Source organism: Anolis carolinensis, unplaced genomic scaffold, assembly GCF_035594765.1.
Source record: "Anolis carolinensis isolate JA03-04 unplaced genomic scaffold, rAnoCar3.1.pri scaffold_11, whole genome shotgun sequence".
In the NCBI taxonomy this organism is placed as follows: Eukaryota; Metazoa; Chordata; class Lepidosauria; order Squamata; family Dactyloidae; genus Anolis; species Anolis carolinensis.
In genome coordinates, this window is record NW_026943822.1 from 9,477,736 (window position 1) to 9,501,408 (window position 23,673).

The 23,673-nt window shown below is 40.0% G+C and overlaps 1 protein-coding gene across 2 annotated transcripts in view; it reads left to right on the forward strand.

Annotated features, from left to right (window-relative positions):
• mctp2 (multiple C2 and transmembrane domain containing 2) overlaps positions 1-23,673 on the forward strand; it is a 118,708-nt gene that overhangs the window by 22,328 nt on the left and 72,707 nt on the right. For both annotated transcript variants that reach the window (XM_008118852.3, XM_062962984.1), the window contains 6 exons: positions 7,224-7,366; positions 8,423-8,499; positions 8,980-9,091; positions 10,368-10,403; positions 21,117-21,284; positions 22,189-22,319. In XM_008118852.3, coding sequence (XP_008117059.2) covers positions 7,224-7,366; positions 8,423-8,499; positions 8,980-9,091; positions 10,368-10,403; positions 21,117-21,284; positions 22,189-22,319 — 667 coding nt within the window. The remainder of the gene's footprint in view (positions 1-7,223; positions 7,367-8,422; positions 8,500-8,979; positions 9,092-10,367; positions 10,404-21,116; positions 21,285-22,188; positions 22,320-23,673) is intronic.

The following is a 23,673-nucleotide window of genomic DNA, read 5'->3' on the forward strand; positions in this document are numbered from 1 at the left end:
TCTGCAAACATTCAACCCATAAATGTGAAGTGCTGACACACAATGTTCAAGGCAGTGCTCTCATCCTGAGATTCCTTCTTTTCACCAAAATTGTACGTTGGGAAAAAAATCCAGAAGCAGTAAGAAAGTGTCCTTCCTGTTCGCTTTTGAGCTGCTAGAGGGCAGCAGTAACCATTTAAACTCACTTTGGCTAGCATTTTTATCCAGAGTGAAAGATGGTTGGCTGTGCTTTTCCTCCTGCTTTGACTGATTCCCATTGCAACTTGTGACTGGTGCATTGTGATGCCAGAATGCCTTTCCTTGCCAAATAATCAGCCCTAAATGTATTCCAAGACGCCCGAGGAAAAGGGTGAGACAGGCATTTCAAGCCTTTCTTTCTTGTAATAGTAACACGTTACGTTCTTGAATCTTTCATTGCTGTTTGCGGCAGGATATGCAAAGCACTGATCACTTTTTCAAATGAAATCAAGGAAAACACTTGATGCATCCATGATGCTAGCTAGTCACTTTCCAAGTGTTTTGCATACATTATCTAATAATTACAGCAGCCTTGGAAAAGTTAACTTTATCTCCCTATGTACTGCCTTTGACCTTAATAATAATAATAATAATAATAATAATAATAATAATAATAATACTTTATTTATACCCCGCCACCATCTCTCCAACGGGGACTCGGGGCGGCTTACATGGGGCCATGCCCAAAACAATACAATGTAAACAAGAACAGCACATCACAATACAATAAGTAATGCAATAAATAATAATATCCATTACAAAATAAAACAAGGAGACAATGAAAACAAGGGCAGACCACATGAACATTAAGTTAAAACTCGGGGTGAGAAAGACATAAAATAAAAACCACAGCAAACAGGGTCATAAGGAAGTGGGGTATTCTGGAGGATAGATATTAGAGGGAGCAACGGAAAAGAAATATAAAATGGTTACTCTCCAAAAGCACAGCGAAAGAGCCATGTTTTCAAGTCTTTCTTGAAGGCTGCTAGTGTGGGGGCTTGCCTAATCTCAGCGGGCAGAGAATTCCACAATCGGGGGGCCACAGCAGAAAAGGCCCTCTCCCTTGTTCCCACAAGGCGGGTCTGGGATATCGGGAGTGGGGACAGGAAAGCTTCCCCTGATGAGCGAAGGGATCGGGTAGGCTTATGATAGGAGATACGGTCATGAAGGTAGGTGGGTCCCAAACCGTTTAGGGCTTTATATGTGATGGTATACACCTTGAATTGGGACCGGAAAATAAAAGGCAGCCAGTGGAGCTCCTTGAACAGGGGAGTAGATCTCTCCCTGTAACTCGCCCCCGTTATTAATCTGGCAGCCGAGCGCTGGACCAATTGTAGTTTCCGGGCCGTCTTCAAGGGAAGCCCCACGTAGAGTGCATTACAGTAGTCCAGTCTAGAGGTAACTAAGGCATGCACCACCGTGGTCAAGTCAGACTTCACGAGGTATGGTCACAGTTGGTGCACAAGTTTGAGTTGTGTGAAGTCCCTCCCGGCCACCGCCGACACCTGCGCCTCAAGCGTCAGCGCTGAGTCCAGGAGGACCCCCAAACTGCGGACCTGTGATTTCAGGGGGAGTGCAACCCCGTCCAGCACAGGTTGCCACCCAATACCCCGATCCAACGTGCGACTGACCAGGAGGGCCTCTGTCTTGTCAGGATTGATCCTCAGTTTGTTCCTCCTCATCCAGTCTGCCACAGCGGCCAGGCACTGGTTCAGCATCCGAGGGGCTTCCTTGGAGTCAGATGGAAACGAGTAGTGGATTTGCGTGTCATCTGCGTAGAGATGGCAACACCCTCCAAAACTCCGGATGACCTCTCCCAGCGGTTTCATGTAGATGTTGAAAAGCATGGGGGATAAAATAGACCCTTGCGGGACCCCACAGGTCAAAGGCCAGGGGTCCGAGCAAGTGTCCCCCAGCTTCACCATCTGGGAACGGCCCTCCAGGAAGGACTGGAGCCACTGCAGAACAGTGCCACCAAGCCCCATCCCGGAGAGCCTCCCCAGAAGGATACCATGGTCGATGGTATCGAAAGCCGCTGAGATGTCCAAGAGAACCAGCAGGGTCACACTCCCCCTGTCCAGTTGCCTGCGGAGGTCATCCACCAAGGCGACCAAAGCCGTCTCGGTACTGTGCCCAGGCCTGAAGGCAGACTGTGAGCGGTCCAGAAAATCAGTGTCATCGAGGAACTCCTGGAGCTGCGTGGCAACCACCTGCTCCAGAACCTTGCCCAAAAATGGGAGGTTGGAAATTGGTCTGTAGTTGTTACATACAGATGGGTCTAAGGAGGTCTTTTTTAGTAACGGTTTTACTACCGCCTGCTTAAAGCAGGATGGAACTGACCCCTGACCCAAGGAGGCATTTATAATAGCCACAAACCAATCCAACAACCCATCTTTGGCCAGCTTAACCAGCCAAGAAGGACAAGGATCCAGAGCACAAGTGGTCGCCCTCACAGACCCAAGAATCCCCTCTACGTCATCAGGAAGAACAAGACCTTCCCAAAGGCTATCTAGTATATTATATGCTATGCTAATTATATATATATGTATGTGTATATGTATATATATATATATATATATATATATATATATATATATATATATGTATGTATATATACACACATACATGTATACATATATACCTATATACATATATATAATATAATTTACAATAATATATAATAGTATAATATATTGTATATGCATATAATATTAATAATATTATTTTGTCATACAATATAATACTAATAATACAATATAATAATATTAATTATATATTATATATTACATGTAATACTAATAATAATATTAAAATATATTGATATAGTACAATATAGTAATTTATTGCCAGTATTGTGCTATGCTAATAATATAATATTGTATATAAATTTAATTTGTAAGCCTCTCTGAGTCCTCTTTGGGGTGAGAAGGGTGGGATATAAATGTATTAAATAAATAAATAAATAAATGTGTGGCAGCAGCAGGATTCATATTGGAAATGTCCTGTTTTCTTGCACAGTGGCAATTCCTTTTCCTGAATCCTAAACAACTTCCAGTGGAAATTAGCATTTATCATTATTTATGTGTTTATTTATTTTGTTTGTACTCCACCTTTATCCCAGTATAGAACCCAAGGTGGCTTGCATCTAATTAAAGCAGGGTACTTCTTATTGAAAATATAAAACTAATTGAAGCAAGTGAGGTTGGAGAACCTCAAAGGTTCTCGTAAGGTAAAGTAAAGGTTTTCCCCTGACATTAAGCCTAGTCATGTCCAACTCTGAGGGTTGGTGCTCATCTCCATTTCTAAGCTGAAGAGCCAGCATTGTCCATAGGCATCTCCAGGGTCATGTGGCCGGCATGACTACATGGAGCGCCATTACTTTCCCACCGGAGCAGTACCCATTGATCTATTCACATTTGCATGTTTTCGAACTTCTGTGTTTGCAGAAGCTGGGGCTAACAGTGGGACCTCATCCCGCTCCCCAGATTTGAACCACTGACCTTTCAGTCAGCAAGTTCATAAAAGGTTCTGTAGGACCAAAATTCCCATTCCTAGCCTAAAGCCTAGATTCATAGCCCCACTGATATGGGAATGACCAGCCATCTTTGTTATATATTGTTATAATTATTTTTATAATGGTTTTTAACTGGGATATTTTAAGCTGATTTGAGTCTCCTTTGGGAGAGATAAAGTAGGGAATAATAATAATAATAATAATAATAATAATAATAATAATAATAATAATAATAATAATAATTCGCATTGACGAAAAACAGGAAAAACACAGCCGCTATCAGGACCTCAAGATTGAACTTCAAAGACTCTGGCAGAAACCAGTGCAGGTGGTCCCGGTGGTGATGGGTACACTAGGTGCCGTGCCAAAAGATCTCAGCTTTGGAAACAATAGACATAGACAAAATTACGATCTGCCAGCTGCAAAAGGCCACCCTACTGGGATCTGTGTGCATCATCCGAAAATACATCATACAGTCCTAGACACTTGGAAAGTGTTCGACTTGTGATTTTGTCAAATGAAATCCAGCATATCTATCTTGTTTGCTGTGTCATACAATAATAATAATAAACAATTCTGCTTTTTGATACACAATAATTCAACTTATCGTGATCTTATTTTACTTCTTCCCATCATGCCATTAGCTGGTGTGTGTGTACTGAATTTTGTATACTGCTATTTTGAATGTACAAACTAATGTCTTCATGGAATTTGAGGCACAAAACAATGACTGGATGGATAGAATCACTTACCCTCATGTTAGGAAGTAAGGAAGTTGAACAAATCTTGACGGCGCCCCAAATTGAAATGTGAACATTTTTGTTTAGGAGACGGATAAATTTAGGGAAAGGGCAAGTTTAGTTGAACCCCCTTGCAATTGTAAAACATGTTTTTGCAGAAGACGCGTAGGATACCTCCCTCCAAGCCCACCTCTTAAATCTGTTCAAAGTTGAGAATGGGAGATAGCATGGCCTGCTTCTTGTTTTTTTGTTTTCCGCAAATCAGAAGCTGACGGGTTCCTGAGCAGAATCTCAGCAACAGACTCTGTTTAAAGAAATGCTCGGTGTTTGCCAAGCGGCTGATATTAAGGTTAAAGCCCATCTGTTGGCTGACACTGAAGGGCTGTCATTTGTGTATTCTCTCGGTTGTGTTCTTCTGCAGCCGGCTCCCCGCCTTGCCTTTTCTTTGTGCCGCTCGGCTCCCCCTTCCTCCTCCTCGCCTAGTTGAGACGTTACTTTCTTGACAGTGAGACAGAATATATATATATATATATATATATATATATATATATATATATATCTCTCCCTGTTTTCTTTGAGGTTGAGTGCACGGAGAAGACCACACTTCCTTGCTTTTGCCATTTGTTGCTCTTCTCTCGTTTCTCCCTCCCCTTCCAACCCGCAAACACACCTCTCAATTATTTAGCCCCTCACAATTAACGTTCTCCTAACTTGACACTTCTTCCCCTCGTTTTGGCTTTGTCAAACCCTCGTCCCCCTCCTTCTCTTTTCCCTCCGATTAATTCCAGACATTAATATTTTCTTTCACGCAAGTGCCGCCGTTCACCCGTGAAACAGTTTGAACATTATGTAGCTGTCAAGATACCTAGGGATTACCCAGTGTGCTTTGCCTCCGTAAGTGACACCGCCGAGGCCCTGGTTCTGAGATGTTTATTTTGAGACTAAGCTGACAAGCATGAAGTCCTGATCCCAGGGAGGCAATCTCATTTAATTAAAAGACTCTTTCATTATAGTTCGCCTTCCCCGTCCTAGCCAACTGCCCCCCTCAAATGCACATCCACACTTTTTGCATTCTTCTTCTTTTTTTAAAAAAAGCTTGCTTTGCATGGACAACAATGTTTTACAGAAAGGGAAGGTTTCTTTTCTTTCTCATCCCAGTAATTGTAACATTTCAACGTTGATGCAAGAAACGCAGAATATCCCCATGGAGATTTTTCTCTATGTAGAAGGAGGAGGAGGAGGCTATTTTTGGATTAATATTGCAAAAGCCTGAAACCGCATTGTTTCAATGATGCGCTTTGTTGAAGGGCTCTTGTTCCATGGAAGAAACAGATGAGCGGTGCATTTGGACCACCTGCCTCCACTGCCCTATTCATGTTTTTCATTCCGCCAGTTACTTTTCTTGTCTCGTCTTGATATTGCCTCTTTCATGTAGTTAATAGTGGAAGGCCTTTCTTTTTTAAAAATTGCCAATAGACACTGCTTATCAGGAAGATAAAAGCTGTCTCTTTTCTCTTATGCCTTCTGTCTTCTTTCTTTTTTGGGGGGATTGAACGTTTCAAGAGAAATTAACAAAAGGGAATACCACAAATCACTCTCACTCATCTCATTTCCAAGTGTCCCCACACATTATTATTGTTATTTTTTTTTAAAGCTCATTTTCTGAAGGTTATTGGAAATACTTCCTGCATGGTATTTATCTGGATAGCTTTGCCCTTCAATGGAAATGCATAATATTAGTGCTGCTTGCTTTATTTCATTCATAGCCTGCATTTTCAATAAATGGAGATCACTTTTTGAATGAGTTGATCTATGGAAACATCTCCTTGGCTGACATGGGAAAAGAAGGAAGGATGACACGGGGAGATTTGGAAAATGCTTTGCATCTTGTAAGGGCAACTTCTGCCCTTGTTCTCCTTATCTTCATGCTTTTACGAACTGTAAGGAGAGGAGGGTAATACGTACATAAAATTATTATTATTATTATTATTATTATTATTGACACAACAACGTTGTATGACACAGCAAACAAGATAGATATGCTGGATTTTGTATCACAAAATCACAAGTCGAACACTTCCCAAGTGTCTAGGATTCTGTGATGTATTTTCAGATGATGCACGCAGATCCCAGTAGGGTGGCCTTTTGCAGTTGGCAGATTGTAATTTTGTCAATGTCTATTGTTTCCAAATGCCGGCTGAGATCTTTTGGCATGGCATCCAATGTGCCGATCACCACCGGGACCACCTACACTGGTTTCTGCCAGAGTCTTTGAAGTTCAATCTTGAGGTCCTGATAGCAGCTGAGTTTTTCCTGTTGTTTTTCCTCAATGCGACTGTCACCTGGGATGGCAACATCAATAATCCAAACCTTTTTCTTATCCACAACTGTGATGTCTGGTGTGTTGTGTTCCAGAACTTTGTCAGTCTGGATTCGGATGTCCCACAGTATCTTTGCGTGCTCATTTTCCAATACTTTTGCAGGTTTGTGATCCCACCAGTTCTTTCCTGCTGGGAGGTGGTACTTGAGGCATAAGTTCCAATGAATCATTTGGGCCACATAGTTGTGCCTCTGTTTGTAGTCTGTCTGTGCGATTTTCTTACAGCAGCTGAGGATATGATTAATGGTTTCGTTTGTTTCCTTGCACAGTCTGCATTTTGGGTCATCAGCTGATTTTTGATTATTATTATTATTATTATTATTATTATTATTATTATTACTATTATTATTGATTTTCAAGCATCTACTCAGAAGTGAGCTCCATTGAGATCAGTAGGATTTCACTTTGAGATCAGATTTTAAACTTTTCTTCATCTGCACAAACAAATAAATTCAAGTTTTCTCCTCCCAACCCTAACCCTCAACCATCATATACACTTTTAAAAATTCATTTAACATGCTGGTAGGCCTAGCTTTTTCTCATTCTTTGAACAATTCTTTCTTATCCTAAGGTACAAGTGATCCATACGTGAAATTTAAGATGAACGGCAAGACCCTCTATAAAAGCAAGGTTGTCTATAAGAACCTGAATCCTGTGTGGGATGAAACAGTTGTGCTTCCCATCCAAACCCTCGATCAGAAACTCCGCGTGAAGGTAAACTGATGGCAAACATTACCGAAATTGAGATTTTAAAAAAAAATTAAAATGTTGGTTTTGCAGGGTTAAAGAGTTAATTTCATGAATTCTTACCATTATTTTGGGGGGAAGATGGGTGGGTTGGAAGGAGAGTTGTTATTGAGAGCGACTTTCCAAGTTTAATAAGTTTTCTACTGAAAGACCAGCATCGCAAGTGCAAAGCAAACAACTTTATCTACCATGGGTTACACTTGAACACTAGAACTTTGCACAAAATGTACATATTCTTTTACCCTCATAAAGTTAGCATATTGCTTTTCTTAGTGTCCTTTTAATATAGCCATAGACTATCAACATTAGTTCAGGAAAAAAGAAGAAGGGCAGTCATGATCCAATACAGTATACTATTCTGTATGGTAAAAGGTAAAGGTAAAGGTTTTCCCCTGACATTAAGTCTAGTTGTGTCCAAATCTGGGGGTTGGTGCTCATCTCCATTTCTAAGCAGAAGAGCTGGCATTGTCCATAGACACCTCCAATGTCATGTGGCTGACATGACTACATGGAGCGCTATTACCTCCCCACTGGAGAGTACCTATTCATCTACAATTGCATGCTTTTGAATTGCTAGGTTGGCAGAAGCTGGGGCTAACAATGGGAGCTCACCCTGCTCCCTGGATTTGAACTGCCAACCTTTTGGTCAGCAAGTTTAGCAGCTCAGTGGTTTAATCTGCTGCACCACTGGGGGCTCCTTCAGTGTGGTAGGGATGGAAAAATGTTCATTATCGTTAACTGAAAAACAGGATGAAAATGGGCTTCCAGACAGTCGGGGACCCCCATTGGGAAGAATAATAAACCAGTGAAAGTTGTCACATTTTCCCACTGGTATTCAATGTCTCCATCCCTTGCAGAGCAAATATACCATGGATAAAAACAAATGGATTTCTTGTAAACAGAACATTGTTCCCTCAGCAAGAAACCCCCTTTTCTCCTAGGAAAAGATTGTAAACAGAACTAAGTGAAGAACATGCAGAAATTGTTTTTGGATGTTACAAGTCTCTGCTTTTCTTCCCTCAGGTATATGACCGAGACTTAACTTCATCTGACTTTATGGGTGCAGCAGTTCTAACTCTGGGTGAACTGGAGCTCAACAGGTACACCCAAAACATGTCAAGACTGTATACCATTTACTTATATTAGAACTGCAACATATCTACTATTTGAGTTTCTTTTGCAAGGCTGGCCGAAATCATTTTGTACCCTGGAAATCAAGCCCCAACTAACCAGTAGTGGATTGTGGTCTCTGTGTGGGCAAAGCGATGGATCTAGTTCAAACTAAATTCACCACTAAACTCGATTTACTGAATTAGATGCAACCCTCCAGATTTGTTGGTTTGACTTTTGTAGACTTGATGATTTGTGGATTTCATTCAGATGTTCTCTCGAGGAATCTCTAGGCCTTCCATTGTGTTTGTATTGTCACCTTCAGGTTGGAGGGTCTAGCCATTCCTGGAGACATCTTGAAGAATAACAATAGTTGTTTAATCTGTAGTTTTCCAACAAAACTTTCTTCCTGTCTCTACTTCAGGTTTCATACCTTGTTCTTTTCCACCTCCTTTTCTTCTTTCTTCCAGGACTTCTGAGAAGGTCCTCAAACTGGAAGATCCAAATAGCTTGGAGGATGACATGGGAGTGATAGTGTTGGATCTGAAGCTTGCTGTGAAGCAGGGAGATATTAAAAGAAATGTAAGTAGGCCCAGGAAATGGGTCTTTTTCATTCTCTTGCCAAACCGTTTGCCTCTGGGATGGTTGTGGGAAGGCTTGATAGCCCTCAATGGAAGATTAGGTAAGTGCCACACATTCCTCATGTATTACTAGAGTTAAACAAAGCATGGTAGCATAATGGTGGATACCGTGTTTGACATTCAGAATGCCAGGTTCAGTCCCCAGCGTCTCCATATGAGGATGATTTGTACTTGAATAATGATGATGATGATGATGATGATGATGATATTTATTATCTGCATCTCCATATGGTTTGAGGTGAGGTACAACATAACCTCGGAGAGCTATTCACTGAGAATACAGGGTTAAGTAATCCAATCTTCTGGCCCCAGAACCCCTTGATCTGACTCTAATATCATTTATGGATTTTAAAAAAATGAAATGAGTTCCTCATATCCATAGGAGACACATTCCCATTACACAAAATCACAAATTCAGCTGACCATTATTACATTAACTCACTTCTGGTACCAACATACCATAGAGTAGTATTGAAGAACTTAGAGATTCCTAAAAAGATATCCTCTATGGACATTTGTTAGGTCCTTCAAAACAACATTATGGTAACATCTAGGGGAGGTATGGTATAGAGATGCCTGGAGGATCTAGAACAGTGGTCCTCAACTTGAGGTCCCCAGATGTTTTTGACCTTCAACTCCCAGAAATCCTAACAGCTGGTAAACTGGCTGGGATTTCTGGGAGTTGTAGGCCAAAACCATCTGGGGACTCCAGGTTGAGAACCACTGATCTAGAACATTTCTACAGAGATCATTTTGCTTCCACGTAAGATACTAACAAAGCAAAGCAATGCTTTGGACCCAAACTAATTATCACTGGTCAAGACACACTTTGGTGCCTTAAATCTTAGCCCTGTTTCTGTTTATTTTTAACCTGATGATTCCAAAAAATGGCACCAGTTTCCCCCTATCAACTCTAGTTTTTGAGATACAGAACAAATGGCATCTACCAGCTGCCATCTGCTCACCCATCAAAAATCACAATTACCATATCTAAGAAACTAGAGTTGATGGGAGTATATCGAATGCAATTTTCTCAACCAGTGCCCCAAATAACCCCAGGAACAGATTTTATTTTGATTGGACTATGACATCAGGGCATGAACTCTTCTTAGACATTCGTCTGAAGACACTAACAATCTGGATCCTTTTTGTCTCTCTTTTTGTTTTGGTTTTTGTTTGGATGGCTCTCATGACATCGATGTGGATGCTGCAAATAGAAGTGGGTGAGCCGAAGAAAACGCTCAGTGCCCAAGGTACCTCATATTTCTCTTATATTCCTTCTCCACACCTCCATTTCTTCCAGGCTAACATTTATGCAGAAATTCCACTGAGTAACAAAGCATGTGTTTTCATGCAGAAAAATCTTCAACTAGAGAGGGAGACATTAGGAGAAGCAAAAACCCTACTATTTCATTCCAGTTATTTTTAGTTTTATTTTGGGGCCTTTCCCCCTTGCTGTCACTAGAGGGTAGGAGAGTTTCAGCGTTCCTCACGCAAGCCAGAGATCAGGCTCCGAAGCGATCCGCTAGGAAAGAGCTTCAGTGACCATCTGAGAAGCAGTAAAGAGTTTCCCAGAAAGACTACTTGAGCCACTCTTGACAAAGCAGTATTTCCTGGTTTATTGATTCGGCTGCCACACTAAAACGCCAGCCTTGTACATCAATAACTATCTTTAGTTAGGAAGTGCCAGGCTGAGGAAACACGATGGGCTCCTTTCTCTCCCCTGCCCTCCCTCTCGCCTGTTTTTTTGGTTTATGTGTGCAGAGGAGAAATATAAAGGCTACAAAGAAAAAAAACTCGTGCGCTTGGGGAATAGCGGTGTCTCGGAGAGGCAGGAGAGGTTATGGAAGAATGGTCAAGAGGAGTGTGATGGGGCAGAAAATATGTGGATGGACTGGATTAAGAGACCAGAAGGAAATAAAAACACACATTATACTCTCTAATGGATCTGTATACCAAGAGAAGCCATATTCTCTCATCTCTCCCTCAACTCTTACAATGCTCTCTCATTTGTGAAAGTTGGTTCTTTTATTCCATTTTTGGTCTCCCTTCTATTAAATCAACCAAACAAGCAAGAATTCACTCCTGTTACTACTAATGGTGATGGGACTTTGGTAAGGTGTGGATGCAGACTTCAGTGGGTGGTGGGTGGCAGCTGAAGTCACTGCAACTCCAACCCCAGCACATTTTGGTGGGACTTTATGTCAGCTGAAATTGCCACTACATCGCTCCTCACAAATTTAGGAGGCATAGTTGAGTCTCCAGGCACTTCCCACCAAAGTCTGCTAGTTTGTAGACTTTGAGAGGGTGGTTGGGAAACTTTTCACAAACCAAGGCCATAGCAATGGGCTTGCCAACTATGACCTGAATCAATGCATTGGCAGGCTTCAGGGGAGCAACAAACCCACAAATAATCAAATCCACGACTGCTAAATTTGCATATGTGGCATGCCAACTGTACACAACTGAGACTCTACATTTCAAACAGAAACCAGTGGCTGACATAACTGCATTGCTGTAGGTTAGAGTGGGAAAATTTTGGCCCATAGGATGTATGCAGTCCCTAGACTTACTTCACTACCGTATCACTATATGAGTCGCAAATCAGATATGCAAAATGCCCTGTTATGTTTCCTGCCTTTTCTGCTCCATACTTTCTGCTGGCTCTTTGCTCTCCATAAATTCCACCAAGTAGCCTTTCAGCTCATGCCCAAGCAACAGGTTCAACAACTCTGTGCTCAGTGCTCTACCTTAGCTGCAATTGCTCCTTGCTGAGACCCACCTTTCCCACTCTGTTGCTGGTGAGATGTTGGGGCTGCTTTTCTTCCTTGCTTTGCCATATCCAGAACAAGATCTAGTTGCTCACAGTGTCTGATGCAACTGTACAGGCAGTCTGAAAGTGTATATACGAGTAATAATGGCTCCTCAGTTTGTATTGCTAGAGCCCCGGTGGTGAATTGTGTTAAAGCGCAGAGCTGCTGAACTTGCAGACCGAAAGGTCCCAGGTTCAAATCCCGGGAGTGGAGTGAGCGCCCGCTGTTAGCTCTAGCTTCTGCCAACCTAGCAGTTCGAAAACATGCCAATGTGAGTAGATCAATAGGTACCGCTCCGGCGGGAAGGTAACAGCGCTCCATGCAGTCATGCCGTACACATGACCTTGGAGGTGTCTACGGACAACGCCGGCTCTTCGGCTTAGAATTGGAGATGAACACCAACCCCCAGAGTCAGACATGACTGGACTTAACATCAGGGAAAACCTTTACCTTACCTTTTATGTCTATTTTATGTGATCACATTAGTTTTATGATTTGTTTTATTGTTGATTGATTTGTTTTATTGTTGTGTTTTGCATTGCTTGTTTGGCCTGGGCTTGGCCCCATGTAAGCCGCCCCGAGTTCCTTCGGGGAGATGGGGCGGGATATAAAAATAAAATTATTATTATTATTATTATTATTATTATTATTATTATTATTATTATTATTATTATATATTTGGCCTAACGTTAACATGTTTTAATGTTTTTTCTTGTTTGGGGCTGTAAGTTCTAACTAGCCAAACTACCATGATTTTATACCATTTTGCCACTGCCATTCAGTCTAAATTGAGGTAATTTTTCACCCTATTTTTTAACATTTTGGAGCGGGGACTCAGACTCTTTGGGACAATTTGCGGGATTGGGGGGGAGGTGGAATGGGACCAAATGTGATGTGTGTTATCTACAGTTCTGTCCTTCAACAGCTTGAGTAGAAAAGTACAACGACTCTTCTCCTCCAACATCTAGAACCTGAAACAGGCTCTAGATCTTAGCCGCTTTGAGTCCCACTCCGGGGAGATAAACTGAGGTATAAATAAATCTAATAATAATAATAATAATAATAATAATAATAATAATAATAATAATAATAATAATAATAATAATATGCAGACTGTGCAAGGAAACCGACAAAACCATTGATCATATCCTCAGCTGCTGTAAGAAAATCGCACAGACAGACTACAAACAGAGGCACAACTATGTGGCCCAAATGATTCATTGGAACTTATGCATCAAATACCACCTCCCAGCAGTAAAGAACTGGTGGGATCACAACCTGCAAAAGTATTGGAAAATGAGCACGTAAAGATACTGTGGGACTTCAAAGATACTGTGGGACTTCCGAATCCAGACTGACAAAGTTCTGGAACACAACACACCAGACATCACAGCTGTGAAAAAGAAAAAGGTTTTGGATCATTGATGTTGCCATCCCAGGTGACAGTCGCATTGATGAAAAACAACAGGAAAAACTCAGCCGCTATTAGGACCTCAAGATTGATCTTCAAAGACTCTGGCAGAACCAGTGCAGGTGGTCCCGGTGGTGATTGGCACATTGGGTGCCATGCCAAAAGATCTCAGCCAGCATTTGGAAACAATAGACATTGACAAAATTGCGATCTGCCAACTGCAAAAGGTCACCTGACTGGGATCTGCGCGCATCATCCGAAAATACATCACACAGTCCTAGACACTTGGGAAGTGTTCAACTTGTGATTTTGTCAAACGAAATCCAACATATCTATCTTGTTTGCTGTGTCATACAATAATAATAATAATAATAATAATAATAATAATAATAATAAGTGGTGCCCAAAATTAGGAGATACAACCCTTCAGATTTCAGTATGTTCCTCCCTTTGCCTTATACGCTATACAGAATTAGAAAGTTATATGCCATGATCTAGGACAACACGTCTTAAAATGTGGGCCAATACTCCATTTGAGATCCCCTAAAAATCTGGGAGTCATGAAAAATTTGTGTAGCTTGCTTTCCTCTCAGGGCAGTTGGCAAACATTCATTGCTAGATTCAGTTCATAAATAATAAACATAAAACAAACAACTCTGTCCCAAAAAAACCCAATCTAACATAGCAGAGACTAGACATAAATTATATAAACAACAGTAACATTAATTTAAAACTATTATTAAAATATTATGCAGCAAATAACGCCAACTATTGATGGTTTCATGGACCAACTATGGGAAACTAGGGGGATACTATATTCATCAATACAAACTAGGTAAAGTGCTGGGGGAGGCATAAACAAGGGAAACACACATATAAACAGCAAACATTCAATGCCACTACTTCACTTAATATCAAAAGTATAAAATGACGATAACATACTCTTTATAAAAAAAATTCAAAATTAGAAAAAACAATAAATAAATAAACAAGACACTCTGTAAAAACATTATTGCACAGAACAAGCATATACCTGGACCGATTAAAATGACCAAGTTGCAGAAAATGTTCAGTATTTGTTGTAGTGACTTATGTAATGATGACTTATCTTGGCAAAGTATCAGAATGGGAAAGAAATTTGCCCAACTTGGATGCACTCATCCATATATTAGAAGGAAGGAAAGAGAGCTTAAATGCCCTGCTCTTTTCTAGGCCACTGTTGTTGTGTTGCGTTTTCTGCAAGGCCCATAAAAAGGCCTGCTTACGACCAGCCGCATTAGAATGCATCTACTCCGGTTCACTTCTCTCAGATACCTGGGTCCTTCTCGCCACAGGGGAAGGATGTCCTTCTTGCACAACTGAGCAAACTTTGCATGCTCAATGAGCCCTGCTTGGCTGATTGCATTTGCTTCGGGGAGGTGATAGTGCACCAGCCACGATTCCCTCCTTTGCGGTGGAAGCCCAACGAATGTGAGTGGCACCTGGGTGTCCAAACGATTGGACAAACTGGCTGAAAGAAGGACTCGGAGTTGACATGAGGCCAAATTTTTAACCTCCCTCTTTTGAGTGCATGAAGATCTTTGTGTTTGCAGCTGTGTAGGTGTGTGCATTTGCACTGGACTCTGCTGCACTATGTCTTCCCTCTCATTTATTGTTTGGTCTCTGGCAATGCTCTTTGGGGAGCCTTGTTGCTCCTCTCTTTGAACTGTGTCTACAGAGTGGTAGGACTTACTGTATATACTCGAGTATAAGCCTAGTTTTTCAGCCCTTTTTTAAGACTGAAAAAAACCCTCCTTGGCTTATACTCGGATGAGGGTCCTGGTTGGCTTATATTTGGGTCAGATTATACTCAAGTATATATGGTATATTTATTATTTTTCTCCATTATTGGTATGTTGTGGAATTTCGTTTGGACGCGGGTGAAGAAAGCAGACTGACAGCAGAAGTTGTCTTCAAGATAGTTTACTTTTGGCCAAGAGCAGGTGACAATGTTAACTAATGCCCAGAAAACGCAATGCCACCCTTGCCTGTAGTGGCTTTCCAATTTATACAATTTTACAGAAGCATGCGCAGAAGCTAACTGACAATGGAATTTGCTGACTATTACAATCCTTTTGGACATGCGTAGTTGCCTTGTAACTTATATAACTCATTACTCATCACATCAGGTGAAGTGTCCATAGTTTGCTCTACGTATGCACTATCCTCAGGTGACATGTTCATAGTTCATCCCACGTATGCATCATCCAGCAACCAAATCATTACTGTAGTTTGCATGACCTTACATTGTGAGCAAAGAGCAAATGTCAGGCAGAACATGTCCTGTCGACAGTTTCATGGAAAAACAAGATTTTTGAGTAAAGGTCATCTAGGTAACGGATTTTTAGGGTCTTTAAATAAAATATTCAAGAGCTGCTCCATTAGGTATTGTTACATTTATTATTTTACTCTATTTATTATTATTACATTTATTATTTTACTCTATTGTTGTTGTTACCTTTACATTTATTTTACTCTATTTATTATTAATAAATTTATTATTTTACTCTATTTATTATTACATTTATTATTTCACTCTATTATTATTACAAGGATACATAAGCACATTTACATTGAAGAAGATGAAAATAATGATTTAATCAGAGTTGAACAGTCATATCTTAAATTACAGTTTGATGTAAAGATTCAAAAACATTTAAACTACTGATGCCTCAATTAATGTAATTTTATTGGTATCTCGGCTTATACTGGAGTCAATGTTTTCCCAGTTTTTTTGTGGTAAAATTAGGTGCCTCGGCTTATATTTGGGTTGGCTTATACTCAAGTATAGACGGTAGTTGCCACAAAGGGGTGTGTGTGTGTGTGTGTGTGTGTGTGTGAGGGGTTGCTTTTTTGATCTCTTCACAAGTCTTTCGACTTCCTTATTGCATCCTTGTCAAATTGCATTCTTTTGGTTGTGTCAATATTTGTGCTTCTTCTTCTTTTAACTTTGATAACATATTGTTTGTTTTACATCACATAAACATTGAATGTGTACATTTAAAAATATTGGAAATAATTTTTTAAAAATTATATTTAAATATAACTTTTTTAAAAGAGTAGAAGTACAGGCACAAAGCATGGGCCCAGAGGGCCACATTGTACAATTATAGAAACATAAACTGATATCAAGTTCCCATGTGCTTCATTTACTACCGCATTGTTTGCCACCCTTACCTGTGAGCTTACAATTTAGATTTTTTCAGTTTGTTAAGCTACTCAAACAGGTCTTGAACCAGGAAACATATGGATGCAAAACGTACACAAACAGACACACTAATGTGAGTCACTGTGAGTTCTATTCCATTGATAGTTGTGTGGGAGCATGATTCCATTTTTTTCTGTCATATAAACAAGTCTTCTGTGTAAAAAGTCCCAATATATGAAGAACCTTGTGGCTTTTTCCTGTTTTCTTGGCAGAGTGTCTTGATGTGTGAGATGCCCCCAACCTTCCTTGGTTGAGGATGAGATAATTTATGAGTATTCTTTACATCCTTATTTGGGAGGTCAGATACGATCTTTTTTTTTTTTTTTTGCATCCCTTTCTGAGCCAGAATCAGCATGAAATCTGAGTAGCTCTCACCAAAGTGAACATAAGTAAAAAAGTGCAAGATCTAAACTATATGTGACTGTGCATATGTGTTGCAAGATGGTGTAACTGAAACTCAAAAGTATGATGTCTTTATAATATTATTTCCTGCCTTGGCTTCATTGGTTCCTTCTGCTAACTATGGTGATTGTGAAACTGATAAGACTGCATCTTGGCAGGTATGCATACAGCTTAGATGTCCACCAGGCATGTGTTTTCATGGTCTTCATTAGAGATGCTTTGAACTATGACTGGGAAATAGTGTTGAGGAATCATAGAATTACAGAGTTAGAACCATTCTAACCATTTGCCATGTAGGAATACTTTCCCCAAGCATTCATGATTTCAAGACTTCCCAAGATGGAAAGCCTCACCATTCTCCAAGACAACAAGTCTATTCTACTATTAAACACCTTTCTCCTAGAGAAGTACTTTCGAAAGTTAGGTCATCGGTCTCTTTTGGACTTCAATTCTCCAAAAACCCATTGAACTTGATCAACTATCAGTCCTTCTGGAAGCTGAAGGCCAATATTTGGTAAGCAATGTTCTAAAGCAGTGGTGTCCAAACTTTGGTCCTCCACGTGTTTGGGACTCCAATTTCTAGAAGACCTGGCTAGCTTGTCCAATGGCCATGAATTCTGGGAACTAAAGTCAAAAACATCTGGAGGAACAATGCTTTTACACTGCTGTCCTAGAGTAAAACAATGTGTCTTCATCTTTAGGTGGAATCTCCTTTCTTGTCATTTGAATCCATTGGTTCACATTCTGGTCTCTGGAGAAGCAGAAAACAAGCTGACTCCACCTTCTCAAGGACATTATTTAAAGATAACTGTCACACCATCTCTCATTCTTCCTTTCCCAGAACTAAATATTCCCAGCTCCTAGATCATTCCCCATAAGGCTTGGTTTCCAGACCTTTGGGCAACTTGGTTAGATAACAGAGAGTGGTTTGATTTGTGTTATTGGAGTACAGCTATAGCAAGGATGTAGATTGCAGAAGCTTGGATGACAGGGCTGGTTGATGAAGATATGAAGAAATATTTGTGCATTATTGCATATAAACATTTCCTTGGAAATGGTGTTTGTGGGATAACTAATGATGGGTTTAAATCTGTCCTGTAGAGAATAAAGCTTGAGTTTATTTTCTTTATAAATGACAAAAATATTGTTGTTTATAGTCCAAATCTGACTGAAAGTGTGCATTTAGGCAGAGAGTGAACAGGAAATGAAATTTAGCTCAAACATGTATGTAGATGGTTGAAGGGCCTCCAAAGTAGAACGCCCTGCTCCTCATATTTTAGCTTTGGAAACAAGTACCATGTTTCCCCAAAAATAAGACAGTGTCTTATGTTAATTTTTGCTCCCAAAGATGCACTAGGTCTTATTTTCAGGGGATGTCTTATTTTTCCATGAAGAAGAATTCACATTTATTGCTGAACAAAAAAATGAGCATTTATTATATACTGTACAGTAGTTGTCATCACAAACCAGCATAACCAGACAAACTGAATCCTATCAAGAATCCCTTGTTACTACCATTATTTCCATGTACAACAATCTATGGTATGTACATTTAGCAATCCTGCAAGCTGAGGTGTTCTGTTTGGCGGGCATGCTTCCAAACAAAAACTTTGCTAGGTCTTACTTTCAGGGGAGGCCTTATATTTAGCAATTCAGCAAAATCTCTACTAGGTCTTATTTTCAGGAGATGTCTTATTTTAGGGGAAACAGGGTGGGAGTAACTCAAGAAAACTTTCCCCACTTCTTCATGTTCTCATCTCCCTTTTCCTTTGAGTCTGGAATGTAACAAGAAATGTCCCAAAGTATGCCTGTGTGTGGGTATGTTTTGTCTCTTTGAGAACTAGCCTCAAATACCCTCCGCTTACACATGAACAAGGAGGGAAAGGCAAGAAAGTCCAGGCAGGAGTTTGAAAGGGAAAGGGGGGCAGTCAGTTTGGATTTCCATCCTGCAAGTGCCGCACACATCAAACACAGCTGCGCGATGCACTAAAATGTTCAAAGTACGGTGGAGATAGATAAAGGCTTTTGATGGGAAGTGGATATTTCCCAGGGACATTACGAGCAATAATCCAGATGTTCCCCTGTAATGCAACGAGTGTCCGCGGATAGACCAGGAGCATCCCAGCCAAGTGAATCCTGCTGGAGGCCATGGCCTCTCCGCTCCCATGCTGTTCAGCCATATGGAAGCAATCTCCCAAGCCTTTTTAATGGCCAGCCTTAGATTCCATTTTCACCGGCCTCGCAGTGCTTAAGTGGGCCTGTTTTTATGGACAAGGCAGAAAGAAGCCGTTCCAAGACAAACATCCAATTCAAAAAAATTAGGACGTACCAAGCCGCAAAATTATTTTAGAGCATATTTCAAGGAAGCGGGACCATTTTTCTTTGGCAATTGACAGATTGCAGACTTGACCTTTGAGCCCTGGTGGACATTGCACCCTCTCCCCCCCTTTCTTTAAATGGGAAAGTAAAGTGGGGAAATGGAAGCATGAAAGGGAAAAGAGAAAATGGAGTTTGGAATAGTTTTCTGCTTTTAGTGTTAGAAGGTAGGGTTGGGAGGGCAGAAGGAAAAGTCTATAGGGACTTTGAAGTCTGTCTATGGGAAACATACATGTTTCTGCTGTTTTGGCTTGTGAAGGAACTTCTTTTTAAAAAGCCTGTAACTAGATTTATGAAGCTGAATCCCATTTGCATTTTTTAAAAGTGGGTGTTTTGTCCAAAAATTCAAATGCTGTACTTTGAATGGAATCCTGTGATTCCACAAAAGTAGATGGATCCCTCTGTCAGAATATAAAGGCCATGGATGTTTAGCACAGAAGAACAATTTTGGAGCACTCTGGGTATGTTTCTGTTTTAGGTAAACTTGTTTTAAAAAGAAGACAACAAAATACCTGTATTTGTCTGTTTTGTAATCAACTTAAGAGTTCGATATTGAAACTCTTGTTTCTGAGTGACTCAAATATCCCTCTAAGCATATCTGTCTTGCTGTTAGCCAAAACTTCTTAAAAATAATCAATTTAAAATACAAATGAATTAATTTTCCATAACAAGTGAAGTCCCACATGTAAGAATGTTTGACATGTTTGATATTTTCAAATTCCAGTAGTGAATGATTTAAGCTGTATTTCCTAGATAAATGTGTAGATTTGTTACTATTTACTGATTTTCACACTTTCAGAATATTATGACACAATTCTCAGCCCATTCAAAAGATATATTTAAATGCACAATGGAGTGCCGATCTTTGTTATGATTTGTCTTTTCCCCTCAAATATAGATTAATATTCTGATACAGTACTTCAGTGAATTTCTTTTTGAAGGAAGAGACAAGCAATTTTATTCATTTTCTTTCTGGTGTAAGGAAGGATTTGATACCCATAGGTTCTGAGACCTATTCATAATTCAGAACTTATCCTGCACAAAATTCACTTATTGCAGTTTGTGGAAAAAAACAGTGCAGAAAACATTTTCTGTACTGGAAACAAACTTTTCTGCACAGAAATATTGCTTTCTGCGCAAGAAATGTGGCTTTCCAAGCAAGTCCAAATTTTGTGAAGAATAATTCTGCACAATCACTTTTTTCTGTGCAGGGGGATAGCTTTTTATGCACCTGTAAGAATGATTCTGCAAAGAAATATGTTCTGTGCAGATATGTGGTTTTCTTTGGATAATAACTATGTGCAAATTTTGTGCAGGATGAGTCTTGATCCACAATTTTTTTATGAGTCCAGAATTTTTCTTGTTAGAGTTTCCTCAAGAGTTGTTTAATGTTATTTCCATCTCAAATGTGAAGGAATGTCCAAGCCAATGGGGCACCTGTGACTCCGTATCAATGGCATCCACAATCCTTTCCAGAATTCAGCCCAAAGTTTGAAGGAAACCTGAACTTTATCCCTAAGCTCAGCAACATGAGTAGCTCCTTTTAAAACCAAATTCCAATGAAGAATAGAAATTCTTAACAGTGCTGGAGAATATAAACATGATGTTGGGCTCCCCACGCAACCCACACTTTGTCTACTTCCCAACTTTGACTATTTCCCTTATAACAAAGAAGTGCTCAACACAGAATTTTGCCTCTGTTTTTCTTCCACTTTAGGCAAGCTTCATGCGAACTTCTAGGCTGGAAGATTCTTTACAAAAAAACCAACTGTGGAATGGAACCGTTACCATTGCTTTACTGGAAGGGAAGAATATCCCTGCTGGGGGGATGACACAAATGTTTGTCCTGTTAAAAATGGGAGATCAGAAGTATAAAAGCAAGGTGGTGAGTGCAGAGTGATGAAATGGGTAAAAAAAACTGATTTGTGTGCATGTGATTTGGAGAGAGTTGGAAAGACACAGCAGTTATCTGAAGACCTGTTTCCATTAGATGTATTGCATAATTTATGCCTACGGAGGGGACATGTTTGGCCACTTTGGCTCTCAGTCATGGGAGGCAGTCAAGGTGATGATGACGGTGGTGATAGTGGTATTTGTTCTGAGGACCAAACTGCTCTGCATAGCCTTCCTCATGAGTTGCCGGCTTTAAGAAACCATATACATTAAATACAACAAATGGGGTTGCTCAATTTTTAGTGTGGAGTTTCATGTCACTATTTTAATATTTTTAAAAGAACCTGTTCACAGGATGCTGTTTGTTTGGAGAAAAGGCAAAAAAGACACTTCATAGGACAAATGGTATCCTAAAAGGGGACGAGAGTAGTTCAGCGGCTCAACTGGGATATAACTACCCATCTTCTCCAACCCTTTGTTGATTCTTCAGCCTGTTGGTCTTAGCCAACTGAGTGATTGGGTCAGGTTAGCCAACAGAAGAGGGTTCTGTTTAAAGAAAAGCTGAAAAAGAGGCCTAATTCTAAGCTCCTACAAATGACACAGAATTAGGGTTATGCTGTCAGATGGTTGAAAATGTTATAGTTTACATTTGCATGCATTTTGTCAAAAGATTGCCAAAGCATCAAATCCTCTGGTGTGGCATACAAAGAGTGTTCTATGTTGGAAATGCCAGCTGTTCTGTACTTCTAAACATTGGCTGCTTTTTAAAAGATGTTCTTTCTCTTCTGCTCTCCTCTGAATTGTTCTGTGAAAGAAGCAAGACTGTCCTCTCTCTCTTTTTTTATATATATAATGGATGAAAAAACAAATAAACCTTGTAACCGCATGTTTTCTAGACTCTGTGTAAGAGTGCAAACCCACAGTGGAGGGAACAGTTTGATTTTCACTACTTCTCTGACAGGAAGGATGTGTTGGAGGTTGAAATCTGGGGAAAGGATAACAAAAAGCACGAAGAAGTCTTGGGAATGTAAGTGTCGCTCTCCTTTTTTTCAATTTTCTTTCCAGAGCAATAATGAGATACTGATGTGGTAAAGAAACCGTTCTCTCCCTTCCTTCAATGTGTCCTCATATTTATAACTGTTTTACACCATTGCTGCCTTGTGGTGATAATTATCCTTATGCATGAAGTTTGCTGTATTACATAGGTTTCTGCATAGCTGGAAGACCTATGTATTCCTGTATCTATGTTCTTCTCAGCAAAAGAACCTATGGTGTAAACATAGATACAGGAATACATAGGTCTTCCAGCTATGCAGAAACCTATGTAATACAGTAGAGTCTCACTTATCCAACACTCATTTATCCAACGTTCTGGATTATCCAACACTTTTTTGTAGTCAATGTTTTCAATACATCGTGATATTTTGGTGCCAAGTTTGTAAATACAGTAATTTCTACATAGCATTACTGTGTATTGAACTACTTTTTCTGTCAAATTTGTGGTATAACATGATTGTTTGGTGCTTAATTTGTAAAAGCATAACCTAATTTGATGTTTAATAGGCTTTTCCTTAATCCCTCCTTATTATCCAACATATTCGCTTATCCAACATTCTGCCGGCCCGTTTATGTTGGATAAGTGATATTCTAGTATACTTTTTATTCACTCAGCATTTAGGGATGGAAATGATATTTTGTTTTGGAGGACTATTTTGAAGACATTTCTATAGGGATGGGTTTGGGAAAAATACAGCCATGGGTCCATCATGCCCACATGGTCAACTATTTGAGGTGTTAAAATGAATGAGGAAAGCTAATCTCCACATCTGGAAGTTTTGGGGGGCAATTGATGTCTTTTAAATCTTCCCAAATCTTCTCCCAAATGGCCCAGATGATCCAGAGATCTCAACTTGGACTTGGGTTTTCCACCCAAAAATTAATCCACTGCCGAAAAATCTACTTGATAGATCATCCCAATTCTTTGTAAAGTTTTAATTGGGAGATTATCTCATCCACGTGACTGTGGCTATTGCCAAGTTTCTCTCTGTGGTAGCCAGGATAAGACAACTTCTTGGATTATACTCAGGTTGAAACTTGCTCCTGTATTTATTTGCAGTGTTCTCACTCTTGTTCATATACACCTTGTCCTGCGTTTTAATCGTCTTATTAATCTCTTCGCTCTTTTTTTTTTACCTTTTATTGCTAAACTAGTTGGATCTTTTGACTACTGACTATAAGAAAGCTTTGATGTTGAAGAAGAAGTTGGGTTTTCAGCCCCAAAATAAACACAGTATGAAAATGGCCCACCCTTTTGCAGTGAATTTATATTATATTCAGTTCCTAAGTTGGAACGTTTGGTCTCGTTGGCTTTCCAGCACAAC